The 17,237-nt window shown below is 44.9% G+C and overlaps 1 protein-coding gene across 3 annotated transcripts in view; it reads left to right on the top strand.

Moving 5' to 3' along the window:
* FAM210A (family with sequence similarity 210 member A) overlaps positions 1-17,237 on the top strand; it is a 31,217-nt gene that overhangs the window by 9,059 nt on the left and 4,921 nt on the right. For 2 of the 3 annotated variants that reach the window (XM_048840190.2, XM_048840188.2), the window contains exon 2: positions 14,765-15,256. In XM_048840190.2, coding sequence (XP_048696147.1) covers positions 14,796-15,256 — 461 coding nt within the window. In that variant the 5' untranslated portion in view covers positions 14,765-14,795. Of the gene's footprint in view, positions 1-2,172; positions 3,979-14,764; positions 15,257-17,237 lie in introns of those variants that run through there. The other variant, XM_048840189.2, reaches the window with a different exon arrangement.

Below are 17,237 nucleotides of genomic sequence, written 5' to 3'. Positions count from 1 at the left end.
AAAAGAGGAAAACGTTGCATTAAAGAAAATGCTTTTAAAAGTTTTTTTTTTTTTTTAAACTAATTATTCTTTCCACTTCTATAGAGGGATATTTACAAGAAAAACTGGATGTGTCTCTTGTTGGTGGGAGTGGTGGTGGTATAATTCTGCTGGCAATAAGCAGCAGAAAGGGATGAATTTAAGTCCTTTAAGATCTTGTTTTCATGTTAGCATTAAGCTGTTTTGGCAAAAATATTGTATTAGTAGAAGTCTTCCTAAATATTTTTGAACACTTCTGTGGGGCACCACTAGACTTTGCAAATGAATGTGGGGAAGTCACATCTTAGACTTTTGTTTGCATGTTTGTATGTTAGGATCGCTGGAAAGTTAAAGTGTTTGTCTAACCTGTTCTTAAAAATCTCCAGTGATGGGAATTTCACAGCCTCCTTTGGAAGCCTATTCCAATGCTTAACTATCCATACAACTAGAAAATTTTTCCTAACATCTAACCTAAATCTCCCTTGGTGCAGATTAAGCTGATTACTTCTTGTCTTACCTTCAGTGGATGTGGAGGACAGTTGATCACTGTCCTATTTATAACAGTCCTTAACATAATTGAAGACTTATCAGGCCTTTTCTCAAGGCTAAACATACCCAGTTTTTTAACTTTTCTTCATGGGTCACGTTTTCTAACACTTTTATTATTTTTGTTGCCCTCCAGTTTGTCCACATTTTTCCTAAAGTGTGGTGCCTACAACTGGACACAATACTCCAGCTAAGGCCTCACCATTGCTGAGTAGAGTGGGACAGTTAGCTCCTGTCTTACGTATGACACCTCTGTTAATATATACCAGATGTATTTTTCACAACTATACATACTGTTGGCTCATAATTGGTTTGTGATCCACAATAACCCCCAGATCCTTTGAAGCCAGGGGTGGCCAACCTGTGGCTCCGGAGCCACATGTGGCTCTTCAGAAGTTAATACGCGGCTCCTTGTAGAGGCACTGACCCCAGGGCTGGAGCTACAGGCACCAACTTTCCAGTGTGCCAGGGGGTGCTCACTGCTCAACCCCTGGCTCTTCAACAGGCCCATCCCTTCCCATGCCCTCCCCTGAGCCTGCCATGCCTTTGCTTCTCCCCCTCCCACCCCACCCCCCGCCCCGAGCCTCCTGCATGCCGCAAACAGCTGATTGGGAGGTGCGGCGAGAGAGAGGGAGCGGGGCTGGGGGGAGCTGATAGGGGAGCTCCTGACATATTACTGTGGCTCTTTGGCAATGTACGTTGGTAAATTCTGGCTCCTTCTCAGGCTGAGGTTGGCCACCCCTGCTTTGAAGCAGTAATACTCCCTACCAGTTATTCCAGGGGAGGCCAACCTGTGGCTCCGGAGCCAAATGCAGCTCTTCAGAAGTTAATATACGTCTCCTTGTATAGGCACCGACTCTGGGGCTGGAGCTACAGGCGCCAACTTTCCAATGTGACTGGGGGTGCTCACTGCTCAACCCCTGGCTCTGCCACAGGCCCTGCCTCCACTCCACCCCTTCCCACCGCCTTCCCCACAGAGCCTCCTGCATGCCATGAAACCGCTGCTCGGGAGGTGAGGGGAAGGAGGGGGAGGAGCTGATGGGTGGGGCTTCAGGTGGGTGGGAGGTGCTGGGAGCAGGGTCGGGGAGCTGATGGGGGGCTGCTGACATAGTACTGTGGCTCTTTGGCAATGTACATTGGTAAATTCTGGCTCCTTCTCAGGCTCAGGTTGGCCACCCCTGAGTTATTCCCCTTTTTGTGTCTGTGCACTTGGTTTTGCTTCCTAAGTGTAGAACTGTGCTTTTGACATTATTTAATTGTTGATTTCAGACTAATTCTCCACTTTGTCTAGGTCATTTTGAATTCTAATCCTGTCTTCCAAAGTACTTGCAACCCTATCATCTGCAAATTTTATAAGGATATAATACACTCCGTTATCCAAGTCATTAATGAAAATATTGAATAGTACTGGATCCTGCAGGACCCCATCAGTAACTACTCTGAGTGCAGTCTCTCTGGTTGTACACCCATCTTACAGTAAAGGTAACCTGTAAAGCAGTGGTTCTCAAACTGTATTATTTCCGCGGACCACTTGAAAATTGCTGAGGGTCTTGGCGGACCACTTAATGATCTTTCCAAATGTTGTTTGTACCATTAGCTAACTATTGTAAAGTGCTTTGGATAAAATTAACTTTTTTTTGTTCTACAGATAAAAGCACATAACTCATATTTTCATGTCAGTAGTTTTACCTTTCAAATGCGATGGATGTGCCCTCTCTACCCCACCATGGCAACCCCTGAGCTGGGGCTGGGAAGGAGGGGGGTCTCTCCCCGGCAACCGCAGCCCTGGAGCTGGGGAAAGTCGCCTCTTTTTCTGGCCGCCGCAGCCCTGCACATCCCAAATTCACCCTACCCCCTCTTCTCACCCCACTGCCCCCTCCCCGCCTGCGCAGCTCCACTAATTAGGTGGGTGGCCCTTCATGGTCTTGTGTCGGCCACCCAGGCACACACCTTCGAGGGAACTATCTGCAGACCACCTGAATGAAGCTCACAGACCACTGGTGGTCCATGGACCACAGTTTGAAAACCTCTGCTATAAAGGACTTTTTAAAACTGGGTTTGCCCTGTTTTGATTCTTTGATTCATATAAAAGATATGTAATATTACACTCGCACACACCCCAAAATAAAATCCCTTAGAAATATTGTAAATGTCAAGTGTAGACTTCCCTGGTTTCACAGCAGGACATGAAGGGTACAGGCTCATGAATTTCAATTGGGAACTCTGTTATGCTGTAATTGAAGTGTTATTTACATTTTAACAAACACAAATGAAAAATAGTTTTAATCAGGCCTTGCTACCCAGGAAAGATTTTTTTGGTCTAACCTAAAGTGTGAATTTCAACCAGCGTAGTTATACTGATATACTTCCCCGCTCCCCAGATTAACATTCTTAGGCATAATCTACATGGGAATATTTTTGGTATATCTTTAGATTTTATTGGCGTAAACTGCCTTGCATCCACACATGAATTATCTTTTTGTTTCATCTTGTGTTTTATCCTGCTATAATTAATCCACTTTGGATGTGACATAATTCTATTTCGGAATGAGTATTATACTGCTATAAGATTCATGTGGATGCATCCCCATTTTGAATTCTACAGGTAGCCCTCTAACAGCTATCCCACACTGAATTGTTTCACATCTGGATTGGCCTGTCTGGTTATCTGAGCAGTCTCTGCTGCTTTGGAGTCCTCTCAAGACTCTCTCTCTCTCTGGTTTAAATGATGGCATACACACAAGCACATCTGCTTGTAACTCTAGTTCAGATGCCAAGTCCATTACAGCCACTATGTCCAGTGCTTTCACATTGTCTCATCAGGAGATCCTGGACTTCCTTTCTTTCTAGAGCAGTGGTTTTCAACTGTTGGTCTGTGGACTCCTGGGGCTCCACAGACTATCGTAAGATTTTCAAAGAGGTCCGCACCTCCATTTGAAATTTTTTAGGGGTCTGCAAATGAAAGGTTGAAAACCACTGCTCTAGAGAGAGGAACAAGTTCAGTCTCATCCTTCCAGTAGTCACTGGAATGCAAATTTAGCAGCGTAAATGCAGGAAAAGCGGTACTCCCAGAACACGTGCCAGCACTGTGCCAAAGCCATGGTCTTGTGACAGAACTACAAAAATGTCAAAGAGAAAAAACACCTGTCATATTGCTCCCAATATGTGTGCTGGACTGGATTTTTTGCTCGAGAGGCCACCACAAAACTCAATATATGTTGGACAGTTTGGCCATGGCCCACGATGAGGCAGACATGCCTTCAGAAACCGCATAGGAAACTGGATCCCACGCAGGAGAAAATTTCCCTGGACAACACGATCTCTTTGGTATGCCTTACTGCCATCCAGAGATCCATTTGGAGACACCCCTGAGACCCAGCCAGAGCGACAGAATGACAATGACATCCTCATCCAGTAAGTATAAGGTGCTGTATTACAATTAGCTGTCTTGTTGTGCCTATTTGTGGGATTTGAAAACCTGTCTTCTGGATGCTGGGTTTGCACTGTTGTGGCATGGCAGCTGGTTTGTCCTCTGCTTACTTGGCTTTTCTGCAGCCTCTGCACTCAAGGTGGCATCCAAGTTGGAAAATTAAACTACTAAGAGCATCTTTTTTTCCAAAAATTCTTACTGTTTTATCCCTAAATCAAAATGTGCCTCCCTACTTTCTCCTTGCAACTTGACTCAGGTGGTGCCATAAAAAAATGTTAAAACAGTCATCCAAAGTGGTTGGTTGTAGAAAAATTAAAAAAAACAAGAAGTGTACCAGTAAGAAATGCATAAAAGACCATAACTTAGTCACTGCTCTGAGCTCTTTTAGATTTTAGAATTTTCAAACAACTAAAATTTTAACAAGCTAAATTGGCCACTTGTGGTTAGAGGATTTATGCAGCAAGAGAAGAACAAGTGAGAAAGGACAACTAGGAACATGCCGAGGAGCTGTCGAGAGTGTATGGACCAGTTGGACAGAGAAATAGACTTGTAGGAAAGGATGTCGAATATGACGCAGAAGCAGATAAATTAGCTGGAGGACTTTGTTATGCTGTGCTCACATGGACAACACCTTAACCTAATTAATCCTATTGAGAATACAGCAAATTTGAGATTCCCTTTTCACACCCCCAACTGCAAAGGATAGACAGTTCCCACATCATTCTACCCCTGAAGATAAGGAGAACAGTTACAATCCCACCTTCTTATTTTTGTGATCCCATCTATACAAACAAGTTGATTCTGTCCTTTTGGCTATTTCTGCACCATTTTATTTATTCTTCTTTGAGTGTTTGCTCATATCGATTACAATTAGGTGTGTGCGTACCACATGCACAGTTTTCTGGAAGGCTTTTTCCCTAGCAGCACCCATCGGGTCGGCTCTGGAGCCCCCTAGAGCTGCGCCTTCATGGCCCTGCCAACCCGCTGCCTCTCCAGTTCCTTCTTACCATCAGTGGCAGTCGTCAGAACGTTTTGTCTCTCATCTTCAACAAGCGATCCTCTAGTGTATTTCCTGTAAATAATTAAAGATAGTTTAAAAATTGTTTGTTAGTTAGATATGTGGACTTGGGGTACTGGGGGGTCCCTCTCCCAGGCCTGGGGCATTCCTTGGACCCAGGAGTTTTAGCCATGCGGGGTTTGCCAGAAGCCTATGCCAAAGGGCGACCCACACTCAGCTTGCTTAAAGTGCTTGGGGGAGTCCCATCAAGCGGACAGGTGCAAGATCTGTAGAAGCTTTTGCCCCCACACGAAGGAGGAGAGGGATCACAGACTAAAGTTGCTACGAATTGGAAGCAGCTCTCCGCCCTCAGTCTGAGTCGAGCACCATGGAGGCAGCACCGGGCTCCTGAGCGTCGGTGCGCAGTGCACTGGCTGTGGTCCAGAAAGTGCCGAGGAAAGACTCTGGGGTCAGAGACCTTCGGCACCAGCATTCCCCAGCATTGAACATTGCACGGGATCAATCTCGGCACTGCTCACGGTCTCCTGCTCCAAAGCAGCAGCACAGGAAGACTGATAGAGGGCGCTCCCATTCCTGCGCACAGGAACGTGAACCCAAGGGAGGGAGACTGCACCTATCCTCCAGCTCAACAGCCACCGTTGACTCTGGGCCCACGGAAGGGACTGATGAGTCCAGTGCCACCGGAGGAGACCCAGGTGGCAGATTTGGACCATTCTTCCACACCCGAGACTTATGAGGCAGTGCAGAACCTGATAACATTGACAGGCCCGCAATCTCCCGACCATGGTTCACAGCACCACTCCCAAGTCCCCAAACGACTCAGAGGTCACCGGTGAAGTCTAGGGGCAAGCCAGTTATGACTCGGCAATAATCTGTCGCCCCGGCACTGATCCCTGTCACTGACAGGTACGGCACCACAATGGGCCATGCACGTGGACTCATTAGAGTCCACATCGGATACTGACACACGTGTGTCCCAGAGAAACCAGCATCATAGCCGCTAGCACTCCCAGTCAGCGGGGCTGACCCAAACCTTTCCTCTGGTACTGTGGCCACCACAATGGCAGGTACCGGCTCAGATGCCAACCCAGTGGCCTTTCTGGACCCCATGGGCTTACCACCAGTCCCAGGGGTCCGCCTCAGTATACTCCCTTTCTGTCACATCCAAGAGAAGAACTGCGTCTAGGGCTAGGGATTTCTCCCGGGCATCAGCCACCGTTGCCAGCACCACGATTGGTACCGCGCCTGGCACTGACAACAGACCCAGCACTGGACCTGGCACCGTGGCTACACCTAGTACCATGGACAGTACTATCACCGCAGCAGACCCCAGCACCGAAGCAGACCCTGACTTGGCGGCAGAGCTGAAGCATTTTGAGGAGCTGGAATGGCAGGAGGGCCCCTCCTATATTCCGGGCTCCTCCTCATCGTTTCCAAATGAGGCGATGGCAGGGACATCCTCGGGAGGGGCCCCGCCCTTCCCGACAGCAGAGCCCACCTTGAACTTCTAAGGCAGATCGCTCAGAATCTCAGGGTACAGATGGAGAGTTCACCTAGGTGTCAGACCCAATGGTAGACATTTTATCCCTGGCAAGACCCACCAGGGTGGCCCTTCCCCTGATAAAGACCATTCAGGAGAACACAAAAACCCTGTGGCAAACACCATCCTCTCTGGCTCCTACAGCTAAGGGAGTCAAGAGAAAGTACTTTGTACCCTCCAAGGAATACTTGTTTACCCACCCCACACTGGACTGGGGAGTGGCGACTCTTAACGCGAGGGAAAAGCATGGACCTACCCCTTGAGCTAAGGATGCAAAGAAGCTGGACCTCTTTGGGCGGAAGATATACTCCACCAGAGGGCTCCAGCTTCAGATTGCAAACCAGCAGGTGATCCTTAGCCGATATACATAGTCTTGGAACACAATGTCCAACTTCTTGGACCTTGTCCCACCAGATTCTAAGCCAGAATTCTCAACTCTTGTGGATGAGGACAAGACGGTCGCCAGGATGTTGCTGCAAGCAGCATTAGACTCAGCGTACTCTGCAATGTGGACGATGGCTTCGGGGGCCATCTCATGGCCCCCGAAGCTGTTGCTCATGGCTGCAGGCCTCATGCCTCCCTGGGGAGGTCCAACAGACAATATCATTCGAGGGGGCCACGTTATTTTCAGAGAAAACAGACTCGAGACTCCACACTCTGAAAGACTCCTGAGCCACTCTAAGATAGCTGGGTCTGCACACCCCTGCCACCCAGCATAGATAATTTAGGCCTCCGCCCACAACACTACCATACCAGAGGCAGTTTAGGCGGGACAAGAACCGTAGGCGTCCCAGAAACCAGAACTGCCATCGCCAACCCACAAATAACAGGGAGTCTGGGTCGTCCAGACAGCCACTAGGCTGACATTTTGAGGATGCTTCTGAGGGTGTTATAGCAATCTCTCAACTGGCTCCTTCTTTCCGGTTTTCGGAATGTCTGTCCCATTTTTATCAAGCGTGGTCCCAAATCACCTCAGACTGTTGGGTACTTCGCACAGTAGAGGTAGGATATTCTCTCCAGTTTTCCTCATCTCCCTTCCCCGTCCCTCTTCAGGGACCCCTCTCAAGAGCAACTTCTCGTTCAGGAGGTACAAACCTTCCTATCAGCAGGGGCTGTGGAGGAGGTTACGCCGGAGCTCAGGGGAAAGGGGTTTTACTCCGTGGTATTTCCTAATACTGAAAGTAAAAGGGGGCCTCAGACCCATCTTGCACCTGCGCAATCTCAACAAGTTCATGAAGAAACTAAAGTTTTGAATGGTCTCTTTGGCCACTATCATCCCATCTCTGTATCCAGGAGATTGGTATGCCGCCCTCAATTTGAAGGATGCATATTTCCACCTTTCCATAATCCCGCCCCACAGGCGCTTCTTAAGGTTTATAGTCGGGAGTTCCCACTACCAATTCACAGTACTACTGTTCGGCCTATCATCGGCACCTCGGGTGTTTACCAAATGTATGTCAGTTGTCGCCGCTTTTCTGCAGAAAAGGCAGGTTCAGGTATTTTCTTACCTAGATGACTGGCTAGTCAAGGGCCAGTCCAGAACACAAGTGGATCAACAAGTCTTCCTCATAAGATCCACCTTCAATACATTGGGCTTCCCCTTAAATAGTCAAAAGTCAATGCTCACCCCTACTCAGAGAATAGAGTTCATTGGGGCAATGCTAGACTCAGCATAGGCCAGAGTGTTCCTACCCCAGTCCTGCTTTCAGGCCATTCATGACATCATACAGGACCTCAAACGATTCCCTATACACAATAAGGAGTTGCTTAAAACTCCTAGGTCACATGGCATCTTGCACATATGTAGTGCAACAGGTGAGGCTCAGACTCAGACCTCTCCAAGCTTGGTTGGCATTTGGCATTGGCCAAATAGGCACAATCTAGACATGGTGGTTAGTCTTCCACCGGACGTGCTCAAGTCTCTTCACTGGTGATTCGACCACACTTGGTGGGCACAGGGGTCACGTTTTCCAAATCCCGCCCATCCCAATGTCTGACCACCGATGCCTCAACCGTGGGGTGGAAAGCACACCTTAGGGAGCACAGAACTGAAGTCCTCTGGTCTCAGAAAGAACTGATGCTTCACATCAATGTAAGGGAGTTCAGGGCGTTCACGTACACCACGCTACTGGAGCTGTCGGTGGACACTCCAATCACTCTACCACTAGTTCCGGACCTCATCACTCAACATCATGGAAGGCTTCGACACCCCAATCTCGAGTCTCTCCACCTCATGACTTGGAAGCTGCATGGTTGAACCCGCTAGAGCTTACATGCTCAGACTCCGTTAGGGGGGTTCTTCTGGGTAGCAGAAAGCCTTCAACCAGAGCAACTTACCTAGCCAAGTGGAAGATTTGATGCTTGCGGAGTCGTATCGTTCCAACACAATTGTCAGTCCCCTTTATCTTATCAGTACCCTTTTAACTACCTCCTAAAGTTGAAACAGCACAGCTTGTCTCGCTCCTTGATAAAGGTTCACCTGGCTGCATCTCAGCTTTTCACCCAGGAGAGCATGGACGCACCATCTTCACTAACTAATCGGTGCGGCAGTTCCTCAAGTGGTTAGACAGATTATATTCTCATATTCACCGGTCCACTGCCGCTTGGGACCTTAACTTGGTACTCTCAAGGCTGATGGGACCCCCTAGCTACATGCTCAGTCCTCTACCTTTCCTACAGGGTGGCCTTTTTGGTTGCAATAACATCAGCCAGAAGGGCGTCCAAGCTCAAGGCTCCCACATCCGACCCTCTGTATACCATTTTCTACAAAGATAAGGTGCAACTGTGACCCCACCCGGTGTTCCTTCCGAGGCTGGTCTTGAGTTTCCATGCCAATCAAGACATATTCCTTCAGGTCTTTTTCCTGAAACCCCATGCCAATAGCCACGAGCAGGGGCTCCATTTCCTGGATGTGCGCCATGCATTGGCTTTTTACAATGAACAAACTAAGCCATTCTGTAAGTCGAACCAGCTGTTTGTTCCTGTGGCGGACACAATGAAAGGCCTCCCAGTGTCCACACAAAGGATATCGTCGTGGATCACATCCTGTATCCGAGTTTGCTACTACCTCACTAAGGTCCCTGCCCCCACTCTGACTGCACACTCCACTAGAGCTCAGGTTTCTTTGGTGGCCTTCCTGGCCCAGGTACCAATCCAGGAGATATGTAGAGCACCTACGCGGTCTTTGGTCCACACCTTCACTTCATATTAAGCCAGTACTCCAGGGATGATGCAGTGTTAGGCAGGGCTGAGCTTCAATCAGCAATTCCATAAACTCCGATCCCACCTCCTGGTAAGGCTTGGGAGTCACCTAATTGGAATCGATATGAGCAAGCACTCGAAGAAGAAAAACGGTTACTCGCCTTCTCTTAAATCTTGTTCTTCGAGACGTGTTGCTCATATCCAGTCCAAACCCACCCGCCTTCCCTTCTGTCGGAGTATCCGGCAAGAAGGAACTGGAGAGGCGGCGGGTCGTCAGGGCCCTATATGCAGCGCCCTGAGGGCGCAACTCCAGGGGGCTTCAGAGCTGACCCATGCTGCTAGGGGAAAACCCTTCCAGCGAACTGTGTGCACAGCGTGCGCACACCTAATTGGAATGGATATGAGCACATCTCAAAGAACAACAGTTACAAGAAGGTGAGTAACTTTTTTTTTTTTTTTTTAAGTTTACACTTGGTCCTTCCAACCCGTTCCACCCCCGCCAATCAAATTATTCATGTTTTAAGTTGCCCTACGTTGAAAAATTCACTTAGACACAACTTTCCCTACCATCAGTTCCTAATAAAATCAATTCAGAGTCTATGCTACATTGTATACACTTCATTTATTAAATTACATTACTTTCATTTTCCTTCCCTATACCATGCGGTCTAAGTACATGCACAGTGATTTCCTGTCTCACATGGGGGAATTGGATAGAGGCGTCCTCTCTAGCTGGTCATAACCTCTCAGAAGTCTCTTCACTTCCCACACATTGATGAGGCTCTCTCCCTTGCTCTCAGATGTGGAAAACACAGAAGCACCTATGATACAAGACAGATATCTCAGAAGCCCAGGCCTTGTCATGAGATATGTTAACCTTTCATTCTTCCAAATGCTCCGTAGTCATTCTGCAGCTACTCAGGTTATAGTTAAACAGTTCTTTCTCCTATCCATGTGTGACGTTGCACTCTATATGATTTTAGGAAAATATGCTAATGAGTGTGAATATAATGTAATTAGAATGTGCTTCATGCAAAAGGCCTCTTGTAAGGTATCATTACAAAACTTATAATCTACTGCAGTGGTCCCCAACCTTTCTGCGGGAATAGCACAATACTATTCCCAGACACCCCGCCGCTGAAATGCCGCCGAGAAGTGGCAGCAGAAGGAAGTGTCACTGCCGCAACGCCACTGAGAAACAGCAGTGCTTCTCGGTGGCATTTCAGCGGGCGGTTCTCCACTGGCTGCGCTCGGGGGCGGCATTTCGGTGGCGTGGTGTCCTGCGGGCACACACAACTGCCCCAGTGGGCGCCATGTTGGGGACCCCCTGATCTACTGAGTGTGGTCATCCTATTTGTATGTATGTATCATTCTTGTATCTGAAACTAGAAATATGAAATCTGAGGGCCTATTGTAATTATGCAAAGTGTGGGCCATTAATGGTGGTTTGGAATTTTGATGGCTCCCATCAGCCAGGACAATTGACTGAGGATGGGAATTCATAAGGTGGGAATTCTTTGTCACTCTCTTGGTTTCCATTTAAAAGGAGGGGTGGAAACCAAGAGAGGGACAAAGAATTCCCGCCTTATGCAAAAGATATATAAGGGGGTGGAACAGAACAAAGGGGGCTGCAGTCATGAGAAGTCCCCTAGCTTCCATTTCAGCTGGAACAAGGGCTGTACCGGGGAAAGGATTGTGCCCAGACTAGGAAGGCATCCAGTCTGTGAAAGGAACTTATCGAAAGATCTCTGAGGGTGAAATTTTATCTGTGTTCAGTTTTATTACTGTATTAGGCTTAGACTTGTGTGTTCCATTTTATTTTGCTTGGTAATTCACTGTGTTCTGTCTGTTACTACTTGGAATCACTTAAATCCTACTTTCTGTATTTAATAAAATCACTTTTTACTTATTATTTAACCCAGGTATGTATTAATACCTGGGGGGACAAACAGCTGTGCATCTCTCTCTATCAGTGTTATAGAGGGTGAACAATTTAAAGCTTATACAGAATAAACTCATATACAGGGCAAAACGGATTTATTTGGGGTTTGGACCCCATTGGGAGTTGGGCAGCTGAGCGTTAAAGAAAGGAACGCTTCTTAAGGTGCTTTCAGTTAAGCTTGAAGTTTGTGGGACATGGTTCAGACCTGGGTCTGTGTTTGTGGCCTGCAAGCATGTCTGGCACAAGGCAGGGCTCTGGAGTCCCAAGCTGGCAGGGAAAGCAGGGGCAGAAGTAGTCTTGGCACCTCAGTTGGCAGCGCCAGGGGGGTTTCTGTGATCCAACCTGCCACACCATGTGTTTTAGCAAAAGGCTTGATAAGCCAGAGAAGCAGAAAGTAAGCCAATTCTCCCAGACAACCCTGACACCATATGTGTTTATAGTAGTTTTGGGAGCAAAAGTTCCATTTTTTCATTGCCTAAACCAGAGGTGAATTTCTACATATCCTGGCATCAGGGATGCATGGGTCCATCAATGACCTCTATATAATTTGGGATCCCCAAAGGTTCAAAAGTCATCACTAACCTCCTGTGCATTGCCAAGCTTAGTGACCCAGGACAGCAACACCCTCGCAGCCAACAATGTGTACCGCCATGACCAACAAACCTGAAAGTTGATTTACCAACTAGACTGGTTAGTTACTGACTGGTAGCAGCTGGGCATTGCAAGCTTCCCAATGGCAATGACCGCATGCTTCTGCACACTGAGTGGGCCTCATTGGTATTTCACCACTGCAACTCCAGGACGAGCTTTGCACAGTTTTCCAAGAGAGCAGCCTTCCATATCCTGAAGTTCTGCAGTCAAACATCCTAGCTCCGCAGCAGTGTCCTGTCATACCAGTGAGTGATCATTAGCTGAACCCAGAAGTGGCACTCTACTCTGTGACACCAGCCTAAGAAAATACTTAGAAATAACTGCCCAATTTCATCGTCGGCCTCCTCCAATAGCTGTTTCTGTACAGTATTGTGGTGGTGGTCTGTCTGTTTTGCCACAGACCTGAGTGTTGGCCAGTATATCGGGAGCATCCTGTCTGTATGTAGGATGGTCAAGATCATGGTGCTCAGTAGTGCTTCCTCCACGCTGCCTGAGAGCAGTTTATAAAATTTGTTTGAAACCAACAGTTTTGAAAATGGTATTGGCTAGCGATAAGCAGATGAATTTTGCAAAATTATGGAAGGAATCATAGGAGTTTGACCCCACGGCCCAGAATTTCAGAAGGTATCCCATAATCCACCAGGAGAAACAACGTATAATGGTTTGATATTAGCAGCAGAACGTTCTTGGGATACCTGCCCAGAATTCTGTGCACTTGTTAAGGAAAAGCACAGTGTTTTGTGGATGCTATGATTCACACAGGGAAGTCACAGCTTCTTTAGACAAAGCAGTGTGGACTTACTCTTTTGGTTTAATTATACCTGTGTATACTGCAAAAGGTGAGAAAACATGTAGACAGTATTCCAATATGAATGCCTTTTTTTTTTTTTTTTAAGTTTAACTTATGTCACTTGGGATAAACTTTAAACTCCCTACTGAAAAAAGCCACTCTTGTACCAGAATAAGTGTGTCTCCCGAGTAAACCGTTCCTGTGTAGACAACCCTCAGATTGATGAAAAATCCTTTCCCCTCTTAAATTGCAGTCTTGTAATGTCTGTTTCCCTGATTCTCTATTCATCAGAGTCTTTAGTGTACACAAGAATTGTATTTCTAGGGTCAAGAACCTTCCAAGTCTTTCATTCTATTATACACCCATACAGTAGCAAAAGGCCCATGCCCAATTTTTTGTGTGCTACCAAGTCTTCCATTTACATCATGAAGTCTTTCTTAGCAAGCTAAAAAATGTTAACTTTGTACCTCAACTACCAAATACAGAATACAGCCAAAGTTGGGTGGGTTTTTTTGTTTTTGTTTGTTTTTTAAACAAGTCAAATCTAAAGGGAGACAGCGATGTACAATTAAATGCCACTGGTTTTCTAATGTGGGTTTAGACTGTTCATGGGATTTAAAATTCTAAGTGCTATCAGTGGCAGATTTGAAAGGTAAGTGGAGCAGCAACTGACTTAACCAGCATTAACCTGAGCAAAATTAAGGTAGAGGTCCCCATTCAGCTGGGCTATAACGTGCTACATTATGTAAATGAAAGGAAATAGTTAAAATTTCACTTATTGCCCTAAAACTTGCAATTTTTGTGAATAACATGACATTGGAATCTATGTGTACTATTTGAAATTATCTTCGTGTTTGTTTTGTGTGTGAGTGTGTGTGAGCTGTCAGCTGGTCTTACTGAACTTTCAGAAATACTCACTAGGCATTTAAAATGCAACGTTCATCTGGGTTATATATAGTTCGAAAAATTCTGAATTACAGTGTAACTACTAATACTTCATCATGTTAATTGAAATCCAACAGTGACACACACCACTTCTCAGCACAGATTCAACAGCAGCATTCCATTGTTAGGTCTGGAATTACGAAAATGTCATTGGTTTAACAAAAAACAAAAAATAGTTTTTACTATTTTAGTACAAAGTAATGTAGATCATTAAAACTAAACTCCATTATCAATACATTATTTGATCCAGTATCACTATAGTATTAATGGTTTTCCTCATTCTAATAAAGCGCACCATACAGTCATTAGAGCAAATCAGTGAGGCTGTGATATATTTATGTCAGCTAAAAGGATCACTCTGTTACACATAAAGCATTAGAATGAGCATTTTCAGTGTGAGGAAGATAATTTAACAGCACACTTTTTTCAGAATATTAAATACATGAGCATTAAGATGATTTGGGTAATAACTGCAAAACTTTTCAGTTTCTTGAGTAAAGAAGGAAACCGCTTTAGTTGCTATCCACTTAAGTATGATACTTTTTTATTCTTCTAACCCTTGAAAGTATCCTCAGATTTTAAAGTCACATTGAAGAAGTTGCAGATTAATCTTTTGAAATACCATTATTATGGCCATTCTTAATTTAGAGAAATCAACTTTTTTTCTTGTTTGCTTTCCCTAGGAACTGTAGCAAGCTCTCATCAGTCATCAGAATGCAAAGGAATTTAATACAGACTGTGTTTCAGCTGGCACATCGGACATGTTTGGTACCACATCGCACTGGTTTCCTTCAACACTTAAATGGGAAACCAGTCTTGCCTCAGACTGGATGCAAAGTGGTTTTGGCATTGGGCCCTGAAAAACAGTGTCTCCATGCATCTGCTACACTGTATCTCTCAAAGGAAGGAAAGTCATTGGATGTATTTTCATCCCAACCAGAAGGCACTCACCACAAAGAACAAAAGGAAGAAAACCCTTTGAAACCAGCTAGTGATATACCCCAGGGGACCCCTGTAGAATCAAGTTCTTTAGAGCCTGATCCATTACAAGACAAATCAATTAGTCTCTTTCAGAGGTTCAAGAGAACTTTTAAACAGTATGGAAAAGTTATGATTCCAGTGCATCTGTTGACTTCCAGTGTATGGTTTGGATCCTTTTACTACGCAGCCATGAAGTAAGTTACTGATTTGTTACAAGATCATTATTGCTGTTAATCTGAGACAAATATATATAAGACCATCTGCAATATGGATCTTATTATGTGTCAGAAATTACCCAACTTACTCCATCAGCAAAAGGAGACTCCATGTCTTTAGTACTAAAGCCCAAGATTGTTAATGAAAGTCTGTCTATACCAAATACTTTATCTTCATTTGGAAGGAATGTAATTGTCACCAAAATAAAACAATGCACACATCATAGGTGCCGGCTTTCTCCGGGCGCAGGGGTGCTCAACCCCCTGCTCCACCCCAGGTCTCCCTGTATGGTTGCGCTGTCTGCTAAGCCACAAAGCCAGCCATTTCACATGTTACCTTTTAAATATAGTTCCCTCCCACCCCCCATCTTTGTGTTCAGAAGCTTTTTGTGAGAGGGACACAAAGCCTTTGAAGAATTCTTTGATCCTTTACTATCTTATTTATCTTCCATCCTCCAGTAGGAACTGGGAACCAAAACTTCCAGTTTCACCACGTGTTTGGTGGTCTAGGTTAGACCCATTAGTAGAAACTTAAGAAAATGTGTCATTTGCTTCTATTCCTCCCAAGAAACTAGTTTTATCACTGAGATTAGTTGTCATCTCTCCCCCCATACTTCTCCAAAACAATGTGGTGGATGAAAATGTATAGTATGGTGACGCTTTGTTTCTGGGGTTTTATTTAAACTAATTCTTTTCTTTTTTGGACCCTCACAAAAGCACTGGCAGTGTCAGGTGTGCATGGAGTATGCAGCACTTACTAATACACTCCAGTCCTTATTTGCAATGCCCGTGCTATTTCAGGTCTGGACATCATTTGAACAGACTGCCAGACATACATACATGTTTGCATATGAGCTCTGGATACCATCAATCATCCTGCTTTTTCTGTTTTTCTTGTTAGTATTTGTACATCTTGTAATAAAACTAATTTATCAACGCTCCACAACATCTACTCTCGTCTAGCCACACTAGATCTAATGTGAAATTGCTGGATCCCAAAGACTTACAATGGTGTGTTTCTGTTTTGGAAACTCACCTTGACTGGAATAAGCAATATTCATGTCAGCTACAAGATCAGTTTAGATTAGAGGGAGGTTTTATTAGTCTGTGACTTTTGTTGAATTTGAGTAATTGTTTATCTCTGGACTGTGCATGTTGCATATTTAATAATAGAAGACATGAAACAATGATAGTTTATGGCTGGAAGGATGGGCCTTTGACATCAGAATGCATTATGACACAAGTGTTTGTTTTAGTTACTCTAACCAGCTGGCATAATTGCCCTTTCTAGGAGCTATAGATCCAAATGTCATTCTAAATTTAGCCCATCTCAGAGTAATAAAGGTCCCAAGCTATTAAAATATTTTGCTTTGGATGGATCTAAGTTGATGCTCACATCCAGACATTTTAGACTGAGTACAGTGTAGCTAGTTTGTCTGAGTCTTTAGTTAGCAGTTAAAACAAACGTTTGACAAATGGACACAGATGAAAACATTTAATTAGAAACTAGTGAGAAGCAGAGCCTCAGTATATCATACTAGAAAAGCAGAACATTCTTGAGGTGAAAAGTAAGTTGGATCATGAATAATAGTTGCATAGGGCTAAATTATTCAAGTCTGAAGTTATTTATCAACAAATTTAAAAGGGGCAGTGTCAACATATTTAGGCCCATCTTAGTTTTCTAATCTGAGTCTTCTAATACTTAGTAGTTAACATTTTAATGTTTAACGCTGAAAAAAGCCACTTTCTTTTATAGAGCAAGAGTTTGGTAACACACTATTTCCAGTACTGTATTTATTCCTTCTGATACTGATAATGCACAGCATAAGGACTAAAACGCTAAAATAGTTTAGAGAAGTTGAAAATTTTGCTGACTACGATAGCATACTACTTATAGAACATCCTGTACAGGTAATCTTAAGGCTTTCAGTGACGCTGGCAAAACTAAATGTTAGAACAA

This window comes from Caretta caretta, chromosome 2, assembly GCF_965140235.1.
Source record: "Caretta caretta isolate rCarCar2 chromosome 2, rCarCar1.hap1, whole genome shotgun sequence".
NCBI classification, from domain to species: Eukaryota; Metazoa; Chordata; order Testudines; family Cheloniidae; genus Caretta; species Caretta caretta.
The sequence above is the reverse complement of the archived record's forward strand: the minus strand, read 5'-3'. Positions and strand labels throughout refer to the sequence as shown.